The sequence below is a fragment of the Podarcis tiliguerta genome, assembly GCF_965153285.1.
Source record: "Podarcis tiliguerta genome assembly, chromosome: 9".
Taxonomy (NCBI): Eukaryota; Metazoa; Chordata; class Lepidosauria; order Squamata; family Lacertidae; genus Podarcis; species Podarcis tiliguerta.
In genome coordinates, this window is record NC_139542.1 from 70632044 (window position 1) to 70654330 (window position 22287).

Sequence of the window (22287 nt, forward strand, 5' to 3'; positions counted from 1 at the left end):
TAAAAATTGGTGTGCTTCTTGTAGTAAATGACTCTCTTGATAACCACAGCTTTTTGGAGCCAACACATAACATGAAGCCAATTTCCTGCTCAGCGTTGCAGCGAGACAGATTGGGGGTACAGGGACCCACACTTGTGGTTCTGCTTCACTTGTCCCCATGTCCTGCTGCCACAGCGTCCAGAGCTGAGCGGTAGTTTGGCTGAGCATCACCTCTGGACACGGGCCTTATGGTTGGTCTTGCTCCAAACAGACCATGAGCTGTAGCCAAGGGTCGCTTGTTTACACTGAGCCAGGGCTTACTCTGAGGAAGTTCCCAGGGTTACAACGGCTACAAACGCAATGCAGGTTGCTCCCTAAAGGGATCACGCCTCACATTCCCCAGCTTTAATCTGAGACATGAGTGCTCTAAAAATTCGAGAATGTGATAAAAATGAATGCTAAGTTGTGAATTTAGCAAAGGGGAGGCCTAACTTATGAATATGACCATCATCCCTGATCCCAGCATCCCTGATCACTGGGCAAGGTGGCAGCAGCTGGAGGAAGTACCAACCTCTGGGGGGTTAACCCTGAATATACAGCTCCATGCGAGTCAATAGTCGGCATCATTGAGCAGTTTATTTATTATAGATTACATTTATGTATCTCCTTAAATGTCATAATCAGGGCAACCTCCATCCAACTCAAACCCACCTTGCAATATCTGTTTGTTTTCTTAGCTGGATTTAATCTGCCTTTTAACAAGTGCCCCCAAAGTACCTGAACAGACAAATTCTTATAAACCACCATACATTCTGTGCCTTATTAGAACACCGTTTTCTAAAAAAAGGATGAAGTCGGCTTTGAAAATCGGTGAAATGGGTGAAAATAAATACCTGGGAGAATAGGTGCAGGGAGAGAGCCCCAGAATTTGGGTTCCACAGCAGAATGGCCCTGTCTCTGATAGCCATGGGGCACATTTTATTTATTTCATTTATTCTATGCTATTGTGATTCCTGCATTTCAGGGGGTTGGAATACTAGATGATCCGCGGGAGTCCTACAGTCAGAGACCTGCAAGGTCAATAGTCCAACCCCCTGCAATGCAGGAATCAGCTGGACAACACGCTGGCTGCAAACACCGAACCGGCTGATCCTGGCTGCCCTCCATGCCCTGCCTTTTAGCATGGCATATCACTCTCTCTCTCTCTCCGGGATCGAACCCGCAGCCTTCCGAGTGCGAGTTTCAGGCGCTCTGCCTCCAGGTCACTTCCCCCCACGGAAGGGGGCGCCAAAATCTGAACGAAGAGCTACTGGCGCGCGTGCGCACTACCTCAGAGGAGCGGCTATCAACGCTGCTGCGCCACGAGCCGTTCATATTTCCCGGAACGGACTAATCCTGACGCCCATTGGCTGTTGATTACGGAGTCCCGCCCGTCCACTCCTTGGCCCCGCCCCGCTCCCTCCTCGGCCTGCTTCTTATCGGTTGCTATGGTGATTTCGCAAAAAGAGGCGCCTGCCCCGCCCTCTCAGCCTATATGGTTAAGTCCTCGGTGGAGATCTTTCCCTCTTTTTCTTTTTAGTGCCACCTTCATTTCCCTTTCCCCTCACTTTTTCCTGTGGAAATAGAGAATAATTACACAAAAAACCCTCAGGCGGAGTTAATAAATAGCGAACATTTTACACATTTTAGTCCAAACTTCCGGTCGGAAGCGTCCCGTCTATGGCCGCAGGCGGTGTCACTCTAGCTGCCGTCTCTATGGCGGGGGAGGCATGGAGATGGCAAGGGCCGGAGTGTCTCGGAGAGCGAGCCATAGAGAAACGGAACAGAGCGTCGTCGACGGAGTCGAGTGACGCGCCTCTCGAGCCGTTCCATTTGCAGGCACGGGGGGAGCTTCTCCCTGGAATAAGCTCCACTTAGCCTAACGGGCCTCCCATCCTCCCTTTCCCCCCTATTATCTTGTTATTCATTTAATAATTTAAACAATCGTCTCCTCCCCCCCAACCCGGAAGTGGTTGCTGGCCTCCCGAGTCCCCGTTGGTGACGCTACTTCCGGTGCTCTGTCAAACAGGTCCCCCGCACCGCCTGTGTCCTCCGCTTCCGGTCCGGCCGAGGGAGGGAGGGACCACGGGACGGGGCGGGGGTGTTTGGGGGCGCGGCTGAGGCGGCGGCTGCTGCTGCTGCGCGCGAGACCCGCCGGAGCGGGCGGTTGCCTGCCTGCCTCCTGGGCTGCCTGGCTGTTGCGGTCGCCGCGCTGAGGTAAAGAGGCGGCCTGTCGGCGGGGGTGGGAGTGAGGGGAGTCGCGGGGCTGCGGGAGTTGGCGCGGCGGGCGGCGGCCGCTCGTGAGGAGGCGCGGAGTTGGCTCCGGGGAGAGTCTTGGCGCTGCCTCCGCCCGGCGAGAAGGGGCTTCCTCGCGAGTAAGCCGGCGGCGCTTCCTCCCTCAGGTTCGGGCTGCAGAGCAGCTGCTGGTGGCTCCGGGCGCGCGTCGACCTGGCGGTCTCGGCGGGGCTTCTCTCAGGACCGCGGCGGGGCCCTTGGGCGCCCCCGGGGAACGCGGCTCGCCCGCAGCCTCAGGCCGCGCGCTCTGGCCGACCCTGACTGAGAGGAATCCCATGCTGCTGCGCGGTCTTACTCTCGAGGAAGGGCCGCGGGGCGCCTTTGGGCTGCTCCACCTCCCACTGACTTGAACAGTCGTTCCTATCGGGAGCCGCTTTTGAGGAGGGATAAGAAAGTTCTCTATAGCCTGTGTGAAAAACAGTTAAAAGAGCTAAGTTAAAAGAGATCCTGCACACGATTCTAGTAAGCCCCTATTTATTACAGTGGGACTTATTTTCTCTGAGAGGGTTTGTTTGTGTGGAAAGCATAGAATTTCGTAGTGAACTTCAGAGGGTGTAAGTAATGCCTTTTCTGGGAAGGGAAGTATACCAACTTTCACCATTGCCACAGTTTTAAGTTGAAGAATTCAGGATGCTTAGTTGTGTTTTCTGCTTCAGTTGAAATGCACCATGTCCTGAATCTGCTGCCACCAATTCAGTTCCACTTGGGATCTAGTGTCAAGTGGGTAGGAGAACTGTTTTTAGTTGTGGCTGTAATTTTATAGACCTATAACATTTCAAAGCTGTGATTAGAAGCTAGGTTAGGTGCAGCACAGAGAAGTCTATGGAGAAGTGACTGTTGAACGCTCTGGTTGTGCCAATACAAACCATTAATTCATCAGATGGGGGTAAAGCTGACTACAGGAGAGAAGGTAGGGAAAAGGTTAATAATAACAGGGCTTTTTCTACCAGAACACCTAAAATCAGAGCAGCCCAGTTATGTGTACATCCAATCCCATTGTAGCTCAATTTCCAGCAAGCAGCAGTGACTCTTACCCCCCCCCCAATATATTTTTTCTGGTGTGGTTTTACCCAGTGCTCCCCCCCACCCCCACAAAATAGGTGCTGGTACTCACCAAGAAGTTGTTGCAGTAAGTGTCAGTTTTTAACAAGAAAAGATGCCTGTACTCACCATGAAGTTGTTGCAGTAAGGGCAACACATTTTAACAAAAGAGAGAGAAAGCGGGTGTGGGTGGGTGTGCACACCTCTGAGTACCCCCTGAGAAAAGCACTGGTTTTACCAAGTTCTTTAGTACTCTTTTGGGTGTGAGCTGCTGTTTTTGGACATATACATTTGTAGATAATGTGTACTGTTGGTGAACACATTTTCTTATTTTTATTCACCATTAGTAGTCAACTTGATTACGTGTTACATGAAGAAGGGGATGTGAGTGATGGAAACAAGTACACACATATATGATAAAGGACCCCTGACTATTAGGTTCAGTCGTGGCCGACTCTGGGGTTGCGGCGCTCATCTCGCTTTATTGGCCGAGGGAGCCGGCGTACAGTTTCTGGGTCATGTGGCCAGCATGACTAAGCCACTTCTGGCGAACCAGAGCAGCGCACGGAAACGCCGTTTACCTTCTCGCCGGAGCGGTACTTATTTATCTACTTGCACTCTGACGTGCTTTCGAACTGCTAGGTTGACAGGAGCAGGGACCGAGCAACGGGAGCTCACCCCGTCATGGGGATTCGAACCGCTGACCTTCTGATCGGCAAGTCCTAGGCTCTGTGGTTTAACCCACAGCGCCACCCGCGTCCCCACATATATGATACTAGAGTATTAATTGGAATGGGCAGTGATGTTGGGTGTGTTTTTCTCAGAACGGTGTGCAGAGGGTTTTTTTAAGTATATTGGGGAGTGTATCTTGATCTTTAGGGTCTTGCATGGTATACCCTGAAGAAGTGGCGGTACGGCGTCAGCAGGCTTTTCTTTCTCCTTTAAGGCTGCAATCTGAAGTACCTATATCAGGATGCAGGACTTGGTGGGGCTTACTCTGCACATAAGCATGGTTAAAGTCAGTGCACCGATACTGTTCAAAGATTGAAACGCAGATGCAACTGGATGTCCACAAATGGACACCACAAATCCAACCTGTATTTGCTGGGGACAGGGATATTTCAATGAAACAAAGGGTATGGCCAGCACATGCAATCTAAAATTGATTGTGTACATTGAAATTTGGGGGAAGCACTCTCAGGACTGAACTGCTATGATAGGGATTTGATGGTTGCCTGAATACTTAAGGTGTGGCTGCCCTTGCTCAGGTCCCTTTCTTTAGCACTGGAGGCTGGTAGGGTTTTGCATTCATGTCTAATTGTAGCCTTCGGCAAGGATGCATCCGTCTTGCTGGAACCTGCCAAGTAGAGTTGTTCTGGACCTGGGTGAGACCTGCAGGAACCAGAGAGAGAGCACAGCAAATGTTCCCACACCTGAAGTGTTTACTGGACACAGCAAGAGAATACCAGGTCATGAATTATAGTTTTGGACCTGTGGCACATGTTCCCTGTCTGTTCTTTTGTGGATCTTCACCTGAGGCACTGTAGACATCTTACAGTAATGTCCTTATAGCATGTTTCAAGAAAAGTAGAGATTTTATAGATGTCACAGCTCTTTTATCCAAAATCCATAGTTGTCCTTGCAGTTTATAAACAGTATGTAAACAGTATGTCAAGTACTAGTTCAGGCATTACAAGATTGTTTGTGGCATTCTAATCTAACTGAAAGCATGGGGTTGGGATTGATGGGATGATTGCACTATGAGCTCTTGAGCATTTCTCCCTGACTTATAGCTAAGGGATTAGTTTGATTTTGATTTACTGTAGCTTAGCAGAACATTTGAGACGCACACTGGAAATTCTTGGTCTCCTTTTGGTTGTTTGGTGTTCTCCAAAATGAGATATGGGCTTGTTCTAGGAACTGCATACTTAGTCTTAGCAAAATAACCTATTTCATTTAGAGAGAAGTTATTTTGCTAAATGTCAGAATACAATCTTAAGAGGCAAAGAAAAAGAAGCAAGTTTATTTTAAAGTTTCAGTAGATGGACGGGGGGAGGAAAGGGTCAACACTTTGTTCAGTTGCTATTTGCATTTTGCCTTCTTGTATATTGAAATTCTGTTTCCTGGCTATCCCTCTTGCCTTTGTAAAAATGATGTGTACAAAATTCACACTGGGAGGTGAATTTTTTCATAAAGTGTCATCATTGCATATGGCACTTTTGGCAGGTTGTTCCTCTTGTACTTTCTAATGTAAAATTTGATATGGGGAAGAAAATTGAAGTATTGCAGAAAATGGGAGCATAATACATTTAGTTCAACTATGTGCATCAGGCACAGCTACAGTAGAGGACAAGGAAAGGGGCTTCATGTCTACCTTATGTTTACCCTTGTAGAGAAGGGATCTCACCAGGACCACTATTACATTTAAAACCTGCAATCACTAGCTTAGTTCTGGATCAGGAGGTAACTTTCCTTGAGGAGAGTTGATCATATAATTACCAATTGCAAGTTTTCTTGGTGTATCTTATGAACCATTTGATATTCGCAGGTTGCTATTGTGCTGTATTTTCCTGCATCCAAAACTGTGAGGCAGGTCTTACTATTATTGGGGCAGTTGCTAAGGGAGAGTGGAACTCTTTCTTGGCACCCTGTTGTTGCTGCCCTGTTGATTGATAGTGCTGAGGCTTTTCTCTCGCCTCTTCTCTCCCCCCCCCCCATCCCTTTTCACACACATTTTGCTTCCCAAGTTGTATGAATGAGGGGCCTGTTGCTGCAACAGTTTTGCAACTGGAGACAGAGTCCAAATGAGTATATAATTGTGTGAATACAAAAGTAGTGAAATCCCTAGCATGTACAGTAGTCGCGTAAACAATAAGCTGCTGAAAAAAATGAAACTGGCCCCCTTCAGAGTGTGCAGATTGGGCACACAAACTCTTGTGTCGGATGCCTTGTCACCTTAAGGATGTTTCCACATCTTTGATCTAATCAAAACTGATGCGAAGGTAGTTTCTTGTTTAAAAACATAATAAGAGCTCTTCTGGATCAGGCCAGTGGCTCATGTAGTCCAGCATCCTGCTCTCACAGAAGTCTGTAGGAAGCCTGCAAGCAGGTCCTGAGCGCAACAGCACTCTCCCCTCCGGTGGTTTCTAGCAAATGGAATTCAGAAGTATTTGTTTTATGACATTTTATCCCATCCTCCCACCAAGGAGCTCAGGGTGACGCGTGTTCTTCCCACCTTCCCATTTTATCCTAAACTGGTGAGATTGATTAGGTTGCAAAATAGTGACTGGTCCAGTGTCACCAAGGGAGCTCTGTGGCTCAGTAAGGGATTGTACCCAAGCAAGCCTCCTCACTTCTGGGCCCATACTCCAGACTGCACCACGCTGGCTTTGGCCAGCCTAATCTGATGCACTGACATAACTGGAGGCTGGAGAAAAGGAACAGAGAGAGTTAAAACAGCCCCTGTTAGCCCCTTGTTGAGTCTAAAAGACTCCTGCCTGGGTTTTGACTGCCAATGCATACAGACAAAGCTCCAGATTTTCTTATGGTCCTTAAATACTATTGACTGATCAGATCAGTCCATAGTAAAATAGCAGGCAAAGGAAAAAGTTTATTTTGTATGCAAATAAGCTTCTGAATAAAGAGTCATCTGGGGCACTTGATTCAGGATAGGACTCTTGAGTACTTAAATAGGTCTCAGTGCTGCTTTTTACTGCTTGGATTGGATTTTGTTTCTTTTTAATTGTGCAAATTTTAAGTATTTTGGGTCTCATTGTGGAGAGATGACAAGAGGTATGGACTTAATAAAAATTGGCTAAAACCTAACACTCAAATATTTCGTAAATTTGACAAGATGGGAGGATGTTCCTTTTGCACAGATCATGAAGCTGGTTCAGGGGCTACACTTCATTAGGGAGAGGAGTTGTAAATGAAAAGGTGCCAAATATGCAGTGAAATCTGGGACTGAATGGCGGTGGTTTCTCATTCAGGGGGCAGGGGAATATGAGCTTTGCTTTTTTTCTTCTTGTCCTGGTGGGAGGACTCCTGGTGGGAGGACAGCGGCAAGTAGCTTACACAGGTCAATATTTGTTTTTCAGATTCCACTGCTCTCCAAAGGCTTTGGCTGGAGTCTTCTCCAGCAGAACTCTCACCTTATCGCAGCCATGTTAACAGCAGGATGAAACTGGAGGCTGTCGTGGAGCAGCTGCAAAAGCAGAAGCAGCAGCAACAGCAAGCAGCCCCTCTGCAGATGGATTCCAGGGAGAGGCAACAGAGGCAGATGAGGGAAACCCAGCTGCATTATGCCCAGCAGCTGACGGTGCAGCAAGCTGCTCTTGGTGCCACATCTGGAAAGGCTCCAGGTGGCCCCCTCCTTGGTCCTTCCGCCAGAGTCCCACCTGTGCTTGGGGCTGCCCAGACGTTTGATCAGAGCAGTATGAACTCGGAGGAGGAGGAGGAAGAAGAAGAAGAGGAGGAAGAGGAGGGAGGAGAAGAAGATTTGGAAGATGGTGACCTTGAGGATGATGCACCAAGAACTGGGAAAGAGTCATGTTCCGCTTTGAAGTATTTTCATGCTTCCAAAGTTGCCCCCCACAACCAAAGAGTGGCTTCTTCCTCTAATCCTCTGCCTATTCTAGGGGGGCAGCGGGGACAGCAGGGAAAGGATGAGCAGGGTAATGAGTCTGCCAACCCTCCATATTGTGGTTCATCATCTGGAAGGCAGGCCTGGAGGCTGGATGAGCAGCTCAAGCAGGTCAGTAATAGCGGTTGTTACCCCTGCCACCCGGGTTGACTGTTGGTGGTCCTGGAAGCAGGCACTTCCCTCGAGGGATTCCATTGGCGCAGCCTTTGCCAACCTGGTGCCCTGCAGGTGTTTTGGACTGCAATTTCCATCAGCTGGTCAGGGCTGATGGGAGTGGTAGTCTAAAAGCATCTGCAGGTAGTAGGTTGGCAGAAAGCTGTGTTAGAGCTTGCCAAATGACTGTCTTGGGCAGATCAAGTATCAATCAATTAAATCTTTATTACTGTCATAGACCAGCATAAGGGCAGATCAAGTACAGTGGTGCCCCGCAAGACGAATGCCTCGCAAGACGGAAAAACCGCTAGACGAAAGGGTTTTCCGTTTTGGAGGTGCTTCGCAAAACGAATTTGCTATGGGCTTGCTTCGCAAGACGAAAATATCTTGCGAGTTCTGCGGGGGTTTTTTTCCCTCCCCCCCTTTTTCCCCAGCCCCTAAGCCGCTTAACAGCTGTTCGCTAAGCTGCTTAACAGCTGATTCTAAGCCGCTTAACAGCTGATCTAAGCCGCTTATCAGCTGATCCACTAAGCTGCTAATAGCCTTTTAGCAGCTAATCCGCTAATCCCTTAATAGCCGCTAAACCGCTAATAGCGCTAATCCGCTAATGGGCTTGCTTCGCAAGACGAAAAAAACCGCAAGACGAAGAGACTCGCGGAACGGATTCTTTTCGTCTTGCGAGGCACCACTGTAGTTTACCTGCCTATAAAATAATAGGAAAGACTGCAGCACTGTGGTGAAGGCTATTGCAGTCCAATCCCTTGAGAAATGTTAGTTCTGAAAAGGGGGAAAGGTAAATCATAGAGTTGGAAGGGACCCCTGACGGTTCATCTAGTCCAACCCCCTGCAATGCAGGAATCCCAACTAAAGCATCCAGGACACATGACCCTCCAACCTATGTTTAAAAACCTCCACCTTTCATGGGAGTCTGTCAAACTGCTCTTGCTGTCAGAAAGTTCTTTCTGACGTTTAGTTGGAATCTCCTTTCTTGAATCCATTGGTTTAGGTCCTTGCCTCCAGAGCAGGAGAAAACAAGCCTGCCCCATCTGCCATGTGACAGCCCCCTAGCCATTTGAAGATGGCCACCATATCTCCTCTCAGTCTCCTCCCTCCCAGGCCAAGCGCATCCAACTCCCTCAACCATTCCCCACAAGACCCTTTCTCATCCTGGTCACCCTCCTCTGCATACATTGCAGCTTCTCAATATCCTTCTTAAATTGGGCACCAAAACTGGGTACAGTATTCCAGATGTGGTCTGGCCAAGGCAGAATAGAGTGGTACTATAACTGCCCATTAACCTAGACATTATACTTCGATTGATGAAGCCTAGAATATCATTAGTTTTTTTTGCTGCTGCATCACATTGTTGACTCTTGTTAAGCTTGTGGTCTACTAAGACCCTTAGATCCTTTTCACATCTTCTACTAGCAATCCAGGTGTCCCCCGACTTATATTTGTGCAGCTGGTACCTGTGGGCTGTCAAGCAACCCCTTTGTAGCTTTTTTCAAAAACAGAAGGGAAGCCTTTTGCTTTTTGCAGCTCCTGCCTGCCACTGTGGGCCCAGGAAGGGAAGGTGAAGTGCATGGCAGGAATGTGGCGAACCCTCTGAGCACACCGTGGGAAGTCTCCCCTACTCCCTTAACAGTTTCCGTTTGCAGCTGATGCTGGCAGCTTTGGTATTGTTGGCTGGAGAGTAATGGGCACTCTGTACTGCAGCGTGTGACTCTTCTGTGGTCAAAGAGCTTTTTGGGTGTTGCAATTCAAATCATGCAGTGTGATGCAACTGGCAGAAGTTCAGCCAGCCTGCTGAGTCAATTGTAAATTGGTCTCTAGGTGTTCATGAACCATCTTGCATGGGGGTTGACTGACCTTTAGTTGCACATCCTCTTTGCTTGTTGCTGAGGAGTGATTACTCTAAATGGTTCTAGAGAATTAGCATGTTGGTAGTGCAAAAGAAAAAAGGGGAAAATCCTGTGCTACCTTAAAGTTGAGCAGTTTTGCAATAGCATCAATGTTTGTGAATTATAGTCTATTTCTTGCTCCTGATGAAATGTCATCCTCAGGTGAGAGAAAGAGAGATGAAAGAAGTGTGTGTGTGTGTGTGTGTGTACACACACACACACACACACACACACACACAGAGAGAGAGAGAGAGAGAGAGAGAGAGATCTGTGTACCCGTATGGGAAGAAAACACAATAAAGATCATAGAATGCAATAGGTTCAGCTTCTGCCATTTCTGTGCATGGATGAAGTGTATACAGATTAGTCCCATGACCATTCACAACAGCAGTAACTGGTGTTGCAGTGAGCACATCTGCAAAAGGAACAGGGGGAGTGTCAGTCTGGTGGTGGCAAGCCGTCTGGCAAATGATCATTGGCCCTCCTCAGATAAACTGCACAGCTCAATTGAGCTTTTGATGTATAGAAATTCTCCTGGACAATTACCCTCTGCCATATCACAACCTGCTCGATATAAGCTGACCCTGACAGAGGTGTGCAATCTGTGTCATTGTAAATAGTGTGATGTGAATTCTGTCACTATTCTGTCATGCTATGTGAAGGTGCTGTGCTGGCTGTTCAATGTGAGCAGTCCCTAAATAATTCCAGAAATTCCTGGCCTTTAATGTTATAAATAGCCAATGGTGAAGGGAGTGCTGGGTGCCAACGGTTTGCATTCCTGTTTGTTTACTTAGAACAATAGAATTGTAGAGTTGGAAGAGACCCCCGAGGGTAATCTAGTACAACCCCCTGCAATGCAGGAATCTCAATACGCTGTTCCCCATCCAATTTGAAACCATACTGGGCCCTGCTTAGCTTTGTAATTGGGCTAGCAATTTTACTGCTTCACCACTAGGTGTTTGTTTGTTTGTTTGTTTGTTTGTGTGTTTGTTTGCTTTATTTTAGGATTTTTATTCTGGCATTTTACCTTACAGAGTTTTCATATTTAGTTAAAAACAATACATACCTTTAAAATAAAAACATTCTAAACAATAAAATAGCAGATATTAGGCCAACTTGAAAACTAGGGAGAGTGTCACATTAGTAACAAACAAAAATGAAAAGGTCTTCAGCCTACATTGGATGGTCCAGAGAGGGGGCTAAGCAAATTTAACAGAATCGTTGAATTGTAGAGTTGGATGGGGTCCTCAGGGGTCATCTAGTCCAACTCTCTGCAATGTGGGAATTACAGATCAAGAGTCCTTGACAGGACCAGCCAACCTCTGTTTGAAAACCTCCAACAAATGAGAGCCCATCACCTTCTGAGGGAGTCCATTCTACTGTTGAGCAGCTCCTACAGCCAGCAAGTTCTTCCTAATCTTTAGTCAGCATCTCCTATCTTGTCACTTGAATAGTTTGGTTCTCCCATCTGGAGCAGGAGAAAACAAGCTTGCTTCATCTTCCATGGGACAACCCTCTAACTAGTTGAACATACCACCTTAGTCTCCTCTTCTCCAGGTGAAGAATGTAGCCTCATGAGATAAGGTTTCTAGCCACATCTGGAAACCACATCTGGGCATTGTACTCAAGTAGGCATTTCCCTGTGTGCCCACCAGCTGTGCTTCTGATGATGGCAGGATACACAGAAGGATCTCTCTCACTGACTTCAGTGGACAGCTGGTGTGTATGGGGAAAGCTGGTTCTCTTCCGTTTCCTAAGCCCACCTTGCTTAAGACTTTAATGGACATACTGAGCAGTTTCAGCTGTGCTTGGAAATAGACCCACAGGTCGAGCAACATGCTTCAAGGCCTGGGTTTGGTCCGCACTTTTCACAGCTAAAACCGAAGTTCCTGAATGCCCTCCAAAATCAGCCCACGTGGAGTTTGTTACCAGTCATCCAGCCTTGATGACTTGCAGCGGTTCTCAACCTGTGGGTCCCCAGATGTTGTTGGACTACAACTCCCATCATCCCTGACCACTGGTCATGTTGGCTAGGAATGATGGAAGTTGTAGTCCAACAACATCTGGGGACCCACAGGTTGAGAAACACTGAAGAGGCATGTGTCGCAAGGAGGACAGTGTTACAAGCCAGGACTGGTCAGCCTATGGTACTCCACCTGCTGTTGGGACTCCCTCTCCCAGCAGCCCCAGCCATCATGGCTACTCATCAGGGAAAATGGGGGGGTTATCTGCCCATAGCTGAAGGAGCCACAGGCTACCCACCCTGTTTCAGGCTATGGTGGGCAGTCGCTCCAGAGCATTCATGGCCACATGATATAGTGATGGCTACTAGCTTAGTTGGCTTTGAAAGAAGGCTAGGTAAATTCGCAGTCTTTGACTGTTGGTCATAGATCGTCAGGGACGCAGGTGGCGCTGTGGGTTAAACCACAGAGCCTGGGACTTGCCGATCAGAAGGTCGGTGGTTCGAATCCCCGCAATGGGGTGAGCTCCCGTTGCTCTGTCCCTGCTCCTGCCAACCTAGCAGTTTGAAAGCACGTCAAAGTTCAAGTAGATAAATAGGTACCGCTCCGGCGGGAAGGTAAAAGGCATTTCCGTGTGCTGCTCTGGTTTGCCAGAAGCGGCTTAGTCATGCTGGCCACATGACCTGGAAGCTGTACGCCGGCTCCCTCGGCCAGTAAAGCGAGATGAGCACCACAACCCCAGAGTCGGTCACGACTGGACCTAATGGTCAGGGGGTCCCTTTACCTTTACCTTTACCATAGATCGTCATATGTAAACTCCAGGTTGATTTAGAAGTTGATCAGGAGGCAAAGATGAGGAATTTTGCCATCATACCCTGCTTATTGGCTTCCTTAAGGCATCTGGTGGACCTTCTCCCCTCACCCCGTACCCTTGGCAGAGCCTAATGAGATTGTGGTCCCACAACATCAAATGCTTACCCTAGTTTAGGTGGAAGAAATGGAATCATTTGATCTCTCTTGGTAATGTTCTTCTGTCAGATAGTTAACAAGTTCTCCTTAAATGGTGTTTTACATTGACCAGTACATATGTTTGATCTAAAAATGGCTCTCTGCTGCATTAACTTCACTTGAAATTGGCACTGTGAACCAAAATGTGTTTTTGGCATGATGCCACTTTCCCCGTTCTTCAACCTCGTTTTAAAACTCAAGCTCCGTCCCACTGCAGCTAGTCCTGCTTTCAGTTGCTAAATACTATTGGAAGGCAGGCAGGTGGTGATGCCTGGCTGCTTGGAGTTCCATTCAGCCTCCCACAGTCAAGTAAATAATTGTAGAGCACCCTTGCAGACAAAAGAGCTGGCTCAGCTTATGACACAGGGGCGGGGAGAATCTTGTCAGCACAAAATGAGGAGGGAAGGGTTGGCCGCTTGTCAAGGGACTGGCAAATCCCCAAAGGAAAGCAGAGGGAGCCGTTTCGGCTTTTTATCTCCCCTAAGCTTCCCGGATCCATCTGGGCTCAGTCGGCTACAGTAGGATGGTTATTATGGCCGGCTGCAATTGAGCAGAGGAGAAACGAAAACTTTGCAGGGGAAGGATGTTCCTTGCAGAGGTGTGGGCCCCTCTCCAGTTGTAGGCATAGCTGAATACTTTCTCAGGTTACCAGGGAGAAGAAGAAGTGCAGAGAGATTTGCATCAAGTTCTGTTCACTTGGGGTAACATTTCACAGCAAGTTGCATAACTCTTCCACTGCATGTTTAAAATGCTTGTGTTTACATTTACATGACTTTGTTGCATAGAAACAGTGGTACAGATTTTCAAGCAGATAAGTTTATCTTAATATGTGTACACTTGTGGATGTTTGGGTTCTCCATCAGATCCATTTAAGAAGTGTCAGATTGAGGTCAAAAGTGAAGAAACAGTCTTAAAGTCCGGAAGCTGAATGTGGTATGGTATGGGTTTATTATTATTTTAAGCCTTGCACATGCAGCACAATGCTCAGTTTAGATGCTGATGGTGAATTTGGAATCTGAAACATCTCTGCCATGAACATAAAATCTCCGAATGCTCTCACACACATAAATTTATGGCTGGAGGAGAAAATGTGATGCTCCTAGGACAGTGTTCAAAATAGTCATGTCCATGCATTGAAATTTGTTATTTATTTTCTCTTGATGTCCCAAGTCCGTTTGTTTAGATAATATGAATTTTAATCTGCTTGGGACAGAAACTGCTGTCTTGTTTGTTGCACTCTTTGCAAAGTTCTGTCACTGTATAGTGACTAAAACACCTAGAATGTAGCTAAGCAGGCAGAATCAAGGTTGATTCTGAGTGACTGGGGCCATTCGTGTCTCTGGGATAGGACACCTGCATCTATCCCAGATGGACAGCAAGTCCAGCCTTCATTGCAACCAGGGCTTTTTTTTAGCCGGAACTCGCTGGAACTCAGTTCCGGCAGCTCTCAGGGGGCTCCTTTGCTATTCTAGGAGAACAAGGAAGGTGTCCGTGGTGAATTCCGGCACCTCTTTTTCTAGAAGAATAGCACAGATTGTAACCAAGAATGCCATTAAGTGTGGAGATGCGCAGCAACTATTTACTTAGTTGAGAGAAAATAATAGAGGCGGTGGTACTTGGAGCACTGCTGGGGTAGAGGCAAGTGCCCTGTCCCAGAGACATGAGTGGTCCCAGTCCCTGAAAATCAACCTTGCTTCTGTCTTCTGAGCTACATCCTAGATTCACTTTTGTAGCGGTTGCTGTGGAAAGTGAGGGGTGTGTGTTCAAAGATGTGTGATCAAACTGGTGTCTGGATGCAGTAATAATAATATAATAATAAATTTTTATTTATATCCGCCCTCCCCAGCCGAAGCTGGGCTCAGGGCGGCTAACAACAATCAAAATAATCCAACATTCTAAAAACATTCATTATAAAATTAATTAAAATCAAATTAATGGCAACCATTAAGCAACATTCTGTGCAGATTGCCAGAGGAGGGGGTCAGGCTGCGTCCTGATCAAAGGCCTGGTGGAACAGCTCTGTCTTGCAGGCCCTGCGGAAAGATGTGAGGTCCTGCAGGGCCCTAGTCTCTTGTGACAGAGCGTTCCACCAGATTGGAGCCGCAGCCGAGAAAGCCCTGGCTCTAGTTGAGGCCAGCCTAACGTCTCTGTGGCCTGGGATCTTCAGGATGCTTTTATTTGTAGACTGTAAATTTCTCTGTGGGGCATATACCAGGAGAGGAGGTCCCGTAGGTACGAGGGTCCTAGGCCGTATAGGGCTTTAAAGGTTAAAACCAGCACCTTAAACCTGATCCTGTACTCCACCGGGAGCCAGGGCAGCTGGTATAGTACCGGATGAATATGATCTCGCAGCGAAGACCCCATAAGGAGTCTCGCCGCGGCATTCTGCACCCGCTGGAGTTTCTGGGTCAGTCTCAAGGGCAGCCCCACGTAGAGCGAGTTACAATAATCCAGTCTGGAGGTGACCGTCGCGTGGATCACAGTGGCTAGGTCAGGGCAAGAGAGATAAGGAGCCAACTGCTTAGTTTGGCGGCGATGAAAAAATGGGATGGATAAGGTCTAATGAACTACTTCTGGATCCTGGCAGGATGGACACTCTGTCGGTGAGTGGTTCCCAGGTATAGGAAGTAATTCAGACGCCTGTGCTGGACGGGATTGCTCTCTCCCTGAAGGAGTAAGTGCGTAGTTAAGAGGTGCTCCTGGATCCAGCTCTGTTGCTGAATGCACAGGCGTTCTTTGTGGCTAGGAGTGCCTTTTACGGCCTTCAATTGGTAAGATCACTACGGTCAATCTTGGATTGGGATAGCTTGAGCACCGTTGTTCATGCATTGCTAACCTCTTGGTTGGATTACTATAAGGCACCATGTGTGGGGCAGCCTTTGGCTGAGTTGGAAGGTGCAGCTAGTGCAAAACCAAATGACTAGGTTGCTGGGGCGGGGGGCAAAATAACCTCAGCCTGCTTGCGGGATTTGTGCTGGTTGCTAATCTGCTTGCTACTGGGCAAAGTTCAAAGTGTTGGTACCAACATATAAGGCCCTTTACAGCTCAGGACCAGGTTACTTGAGAGCCTGCCTTATCCCGTAAATGCTCAGGGGATAGTTGCAGTCTGCAGGACAGTTTTTCAGGATCCTGCTCCACAGTAACCTGGAGCAGGGCTTTTCTGTGGAATAGTATTCATGTCAAAATAAGACAGGCACCCACTGTCTGCGCTTTCCAGAAACAATTGGGAGACATTTTTCTTCCAGCTGGTTAAATGGGTCTTTGCCACGAGTGTCTAGTTTGTATGGTTTTATCATAGGTGTGTAATCTGATATGTGTAGCATCTGGGAGGGACTTAGTCAGCCTGCAGGCTTCATTTTGAAAATGAGTCTCTAAGCTGAAGCTCATGGTTACAGCGTAAACCTAGTATTTGTTGCCCCCACTGCTGACCTGCCCACGCTGGGTAACTTGTGTGTTGAAGAGTTCTGGAGAACTAAGCAGCTTGCCACACTTTTGTGACATTTTGGTTGGTCCCAACTGAGGCGTTGCCTAACCATGGATTTTAAAGTTGTTAAGGAAGTCTAACGAAAGAGTCAACTGGTCAACTACACATGCAAAATTTAGTGTATTTCCTTTTTTATCACACTTAACCTTGATTGGTTTCATGTTTCTCAAGCATTTAGAAAGCCACAGGAGCTTTCACACCACTTGCTGGGGGGGGGGGGAGGAGTAGAATTTCCCAGCTCTTATTATCACCGTATTTTTCGCTCTATAAGACGTACCAGACCACAAGACGCACCTAGTTTTTGGAGGAGGAAAACAAGAAAAAAAATATTCTGAATCTCAAAAGCCAGAACAGCAAGAAAGATCACTGCGCAGCGAAAGCAGCAATCCCTCTTGCTGTTCTGGCTTCTGGGATAGCTGCGCAGCCTGCATTTGCTCCATAAGACACACACACATTTCCCCTTACTTTTTAGGAGAGAAAAAGTGAGTCTTATAGAGCAAAAAATACGGTATACTTATTTCTTTATCTTCTGCCTTTCCCCCAGAAAGGGACTCAAGGCAGCTCATGCAAAGTATAACAGGCAATAGAAGGTGCACATCGGGGCGGCGGTGTATGTGTGGGAGAGATAATTACTGCAGCATTCTTCTCTGCTAGTGCTTAAGAGCTTCCAGCACAGTATAGTAAACCTGATCTTATCATAGTGTTGTACTACAACAGTTTTTCTTTTTAACAGCATCTGGTTCACTTCCGAGGGCTCCTCTCTCCACCCACAGAAGGAATTTCTGCTGCTTCCCCAGTAATCTTCAAATACCCCACCACCACCACCTCTCTCACTTCTGTGTGTGTGTGGCAAAGCTGGTGGGCAAAACCAGAACAGATCCTTGGTCAACCTTTCCTTGTCTCAAAATGAGTGCTTATTCCTGGAGAAACCACCACTTTAGATATTCAAGTCTTGCTATTTTCTAAATAAATAGAATAGACAAGGGCGGGGGGGGGGTTTACAAATAAAAGAGGACTAAAATAATGAAGATGGTTAGTTTGGGATTTGAAGAGCCATTGTCAGATATGGCTGAACCTCTTAATTTTCACGGCATTCACATTTTCAAATGGTCCTACATTCACTGCTGCTCCCATAACCTCTCAGTGGTAAGAACAATTCTCACAAATTCAGGCTGATGATTGGAGAAGGCTTTGGCCTTTCCCTGCCTGAGATTCTGGTTCAGCCATTGTGATTTGTACTTGAGGGCCTTGAGACTAGGCTGCAGCAGCAAGCTGTATGTGAGATTTGCTCATGTAGAACAAGGTGGACCACAAGCTTAACATGAGTCAACCATGTGATGCAGCAGCAAAAAAAGCTAATGCTGTTCTAGGCTGCATCAACAGAAGTATAATGTCCAGATCAAGGGAAGTAATAGTACCACTCTATTCTTCCTTGGTCAGACCCCACCTGGAATACTGTGTCCAATTCTGGGCACCACAGTTTAAGAAGGATGTTAACAAACTGGAACGGGTGCAGAGGACGGCAGCCAAGAGGATCAAGGGTCTGGAAACCAAGCCTTGTGAGGAATGGTTGAAGGAGCTGGGTATGTTTAGCCTGGAAAAGAGACTCAGAGGAGGTATGATAACCATCTTCCAAATATATCAAGGGTTGCCTGTCACATGGAAGAGGGAACAACTTTGTTTTCTCCTTCTCTGGAGGGTAGGACTCAAACCAATGGCTTCAAGTTACAATAAAGGAGATTCCAACTAAACATCAGGAAGAACTTTCTGACAGAGCTGTTTGACGGTGGAACGGTCTCCCTCGGGAGGTTGTGGACTCTTCTCCCTTGGAGGTTTTTAAGCAAAGGTTGGGTTGCCATCTATCATAGATGCTTTAGTTGAGATTCCTGCATTGCAGGGGGTTGAACTAGATGACTCGTGGGTCCCTTCCAACTCTACAATTCTATGATTCTAAGACTAGTCACAAGTTGTTCCTAAATGCCATGGCACTTCTTTGACAGGGTGAAACGCATCACGGCAACTTAAGCAACTGCAGGGGATGTTTGCAGCCTTTCTGCTCTTAAGTTTGTTTCTGACATTTATAGCCCTAAATAGCTTGGGTGCGGCATATAGCAATATCAGATGCCTTTGTAGACATTGCTTTGAGCTCTTGGAGTGATTTTATAAGAATCTAGTGCACAAATATCTGAAATTACTTCCATCTCTGAAAGATTGAGTGTTTCTATTACAATCATATCTGGGCCCAAAGGGCACAGTCCACTGGAAGTTTTCCTGTGTGGGTGCTGTTGGTAAAGGCTTAGCAGTGCTGGAATCCTTTTTCCATGGCCTGAATTTCTTGTGGAGGTGCTGCAAAACCATTGCTCTTTGGGCTGGCATTTGGTGGCTAAAGCTAAGCCAGTCTGGAGTTTGTCAGTGCAGCCTTATATTTAGGCTTTGGTGCAGTTTTTATTTGGATGACGTGCTTTAGATTTTTATCTTTTTCTTTTAGTTTTGTTTTCAGGTGGTTGTGATCCCCCCCCCCCCCAGGCTGGGGCAGGATATAAAGTCTCACAGATAAAATTAACTGCATGTATAATAAATAAAAGGAACCAAAGTGTTCTGTGGAGTGGGTGCATGGAAGAAAGCTGTTCTGGGAAGCACCAACAGAGAAATGGAATCAAGGGTGGCTGCCCATTTGACAGCAGTTGTTGAAAGAGTTGCACAGTATTAGGCAAAGCGTTTTTGTCTTATGCTTCAGTTTTCTGTTGCACCAGTTTTTATAAGGTTTGCAGCAGCAAATATTGCAATAACGGTAATAAATGCCTCTGATAGTCCTTGGCATGTTCCTCCAGAATGAAGGTGTCATGGGACTTTGATGTGAGAGATCTGAAGTGCTGCTACATCCCCTGCCAAAAGGCAGCCTTTTGAAGACTAGAGTTCTGCATAGGCAGGGCCCATGGTGCATAAATGAAAGAAATGGTTCATCCTTTTGGTGGGAAAAGCTGCCCCATGGGAGGGGCCCCCCAAACATTTACAAGTTTGGCTTCTGAAGAAATAGAAATGGAGAAGTGTCGTCGTGTCAGGAATTTCCACTTCAGTCTTTGAGGAAAGGATTAAGTGGCTTTGGGGATGGGCAGTACTAGGGAAACTGAAATTGTTTTGGACATCTGAATTCCACTCTAATAAGATGTCCCAGGTGGCTGGGGAGTAATCCTAAAATAGCTGCAGCTCTTAATTGCTTTTGTAAAGTCAGGCTTGCAATCTCTGGGGAGGAACAGCTCCCTGGCATGCTTTGATAGCTGACTAACCTTAGAAGGTGTGTTTGTGGATCAGAGATGAAGGGGAATGTCGCCAGCAGGTTTTAGGGATGCCCCTAAGGCCTAAAGCTGCCTCCCTTTCTTCTCTCTCTCTCTCTCTCTCTCTCACACACACACACACACAGAGAGAGAGAGAGAGAGAGAGGAATCCTTATCTGTGATATGTCTGTTGGAGATTTCAGGTGAACACAAGGAACACAGCATTCACCACCACCCCTCTGCTTTGTAAAACCTTGCTGGTGTTGATCCAAAACATGCCATAGCTAACATGCACCATAGCCAAGTATGTATTCTAGTAAATATGCAGGAAAAGAAACTTCTAGAGTAACTACAAGTTGTCGGTGTGCAGCAAGTGGTCCAGGATCAGATGGGAGCAAAGACTTAAGCAGGAACAAAATGTGGAGGACCAGGCAGGAATTCAGTTACCTGCTCAGTTGCTTGAGGCAGGCAGGGGAAATGACTGCTAGGGTGAATCGGTTGGGAGAGGAAGCCCAGAAGTGTCTGGAGAAAGAGTGTATGACCTTTTTTACTTGGTTAGTGCCAAGGCTTTTTGTATTCTGTGTATTAATAATAATAATAAATATTAAGATGTCTCATGTTGTGCAAAGGACCAAGAAACATGAAGGATGAGAGAGCTGCTGCAGTAACCTGCATGACCTGTGCCATATTTGTCTGGAGAACATGTCAATATACTTGTAGCAAGTGCCAACTGGTTGCCTTGCTGGAAGAGAAGATACAGCAACTTGAGACCCACCTAGCCACACGTTGAGCTGCAGGACAAGATGCATAGTTTCTTGATAGAGCTGAGCGGACTGTGCTGGAACAGCAGCACAGGGTGGGGTGCCCGTACAGAGGAGAAAGATTGCTCATTGCAAGAGACAGTCCCCTGGAGGAACATGACACACACAAGTAGGACTGTCAGGGTCCATGCTGTGTCATTGGAGCTGCAAAAGCAATTTCATGCTCTCATCTCAGACACTGATTCTGGGCCTGAGGAGCTAGGACAGCACTTGCCAACCTCAGAATATACCAAAGTGGCTGTGAAAGGTACAGTGCACAGAATGATTCCTCCTGCTAACCCCCCCCCCCCCCAGAAGACGAAGAGACAGGAGGAGGTGGACTTGGAGGATAACCCACTTGCTACCTTTCAAGGAAATGAACTCTGAGAAAGAGAATTGCAGTCTGAAGAAGACAAGCCGAGAGGAAGTAGCAGCAAGTATTTGAGCCATTAGGCTCCTGGCTTTGTAACCTATCCCAATAATATCCAGCTAAGCTCCAATATGCAAGAGGGGAAGACTCAACAGCAGTTGCAGACCTTAGAACATTCCAAGGAGCCTTTAGAAGACACACTGTATAGAACGATTCCTGCCATTCCCCAGAGGAGGAAGAAACTTATGGTGGTGGTAAGTGACTCCCTACTGAGGAGGAAAAAGGCAATAGTGTGTGAAGGAAACAGGATGTCCCAGGAGGTGTGCTATCTTCCAGGTGCAAAGATTCACGATGTGACAGAGAAGTTGCTGAGTCTTATAAAGCCCCCTGACCACAACTGCTCCTTTTGATTCATGTGGATACAAACAATACTGCCACAGACAGCCTTCCAGCTAGGGACGATGAGACTCTGGGCAGAAGCTGTAGAGTCTTGGGGCACAGGTGGTATTTTCATCACTCCTTCCTGTTGAAGGAAGGTGTTGTAGGTGGTGTCATCAGGAAGGTTTGGCTTCTTGGATCATGATCTCCAGTTCCTTGAGGAAGGACGTTTGCAAGATATGGGCTGCACCGGATAGTGGGTAGCAAGAATATGTTTGCTAAGAGTCTCACAAACCTGATCAGGCGAGCTTTAAACTAGATCTTGAGGGGGAGGAAGACAATATTACAGAAGACAGAATAACACCTGGTTCTGCAGAAAATAGCTTCATTGATGCACAGGAAACTGAGGTGGTACTCCAAAAACCTGTCAAAGGGCAAGAAACTACAATAAAGAAGCAGCTAGTTTCAGGTGTCTGTACTAATGCACAGAGCATGGGAAACAAGCAAGACAAATTAGAGCTCTTAATACAGGATGGCAAATACGACCTAATAGGTATTACTGAAACCTGGTGGGATGAGACTCATGAATGGAATGTAGAAGTTGATGGGTGTAATCTATTCAAAACGAATAGACCAAGCAAGCAGGGAGGAGGAGTAGCATTGTATGTAAAGGAAGTGTCCACTTGTGAGCAGATCCATGACCCGGAGCACAGAAGACAGATTGAGAATATATGGATAAAAATGGTAGGAGAGGGAAACAACAGTGACCTTACTGTGGGTGTCTGCTATAGACCTCCAAGCCAGACTGAAGACTTAGATGATGCCTTCCTACAACAGATTACCAGACATTCACAAAGGAGCAATATAGTAGTCATAGGAGACTTCTACTTCCCCAATATCTGTTGGAACTCAAACTCTGCCAAGAATGTAAGGTCGAACAAATTTTTCCATTGCCTTGCCA

At 46.9% G+C, this 22287-nt stretch overlaps 2 protein-coding genes across 3 annotated transcripts in view; one reads left to right on the forward strand and one right to left on the reverse strand.

Annotated features, from left to right (window-relative positions):
• The window catches only part of LOC310657815 (uncharacterized protein), a 437520-nt gene that overhangs the window by 314718 nt on the left and 100515 nt on the right, over nucleotides 1-22287 (reverse strand). The window lies entirely within an intron of this gene.
• Nucleotides 1804-22287, forward strand: part of ARID3B (AT-rich interaction domain 3B) — a 58422-nt gene continuing 37938 nt past the window's right edge. Inside the window, exons 1-2 of one of the 2 annotated variants that reach the window (XM_083398896.1) lie at nucleotides 1804-2235; nucleotides 7452-8107. In XM_083398896.1, coding sequence (XP_083255022.1) covers nucleotides 7532-8107 — 576 coding nt within the window. In that variant the 5' untranslated portion in view covers nucleotides 1804-2235; nucleotides 7452-7531. Of the gene's footprint in view, nucleotides 2236-2372; nucleotides 2394-7451; nucleotides 8108-22287 lie in introns of those variants that run through there. The other variant, XM_083398897.1, reaches the window with a different exon arrangement.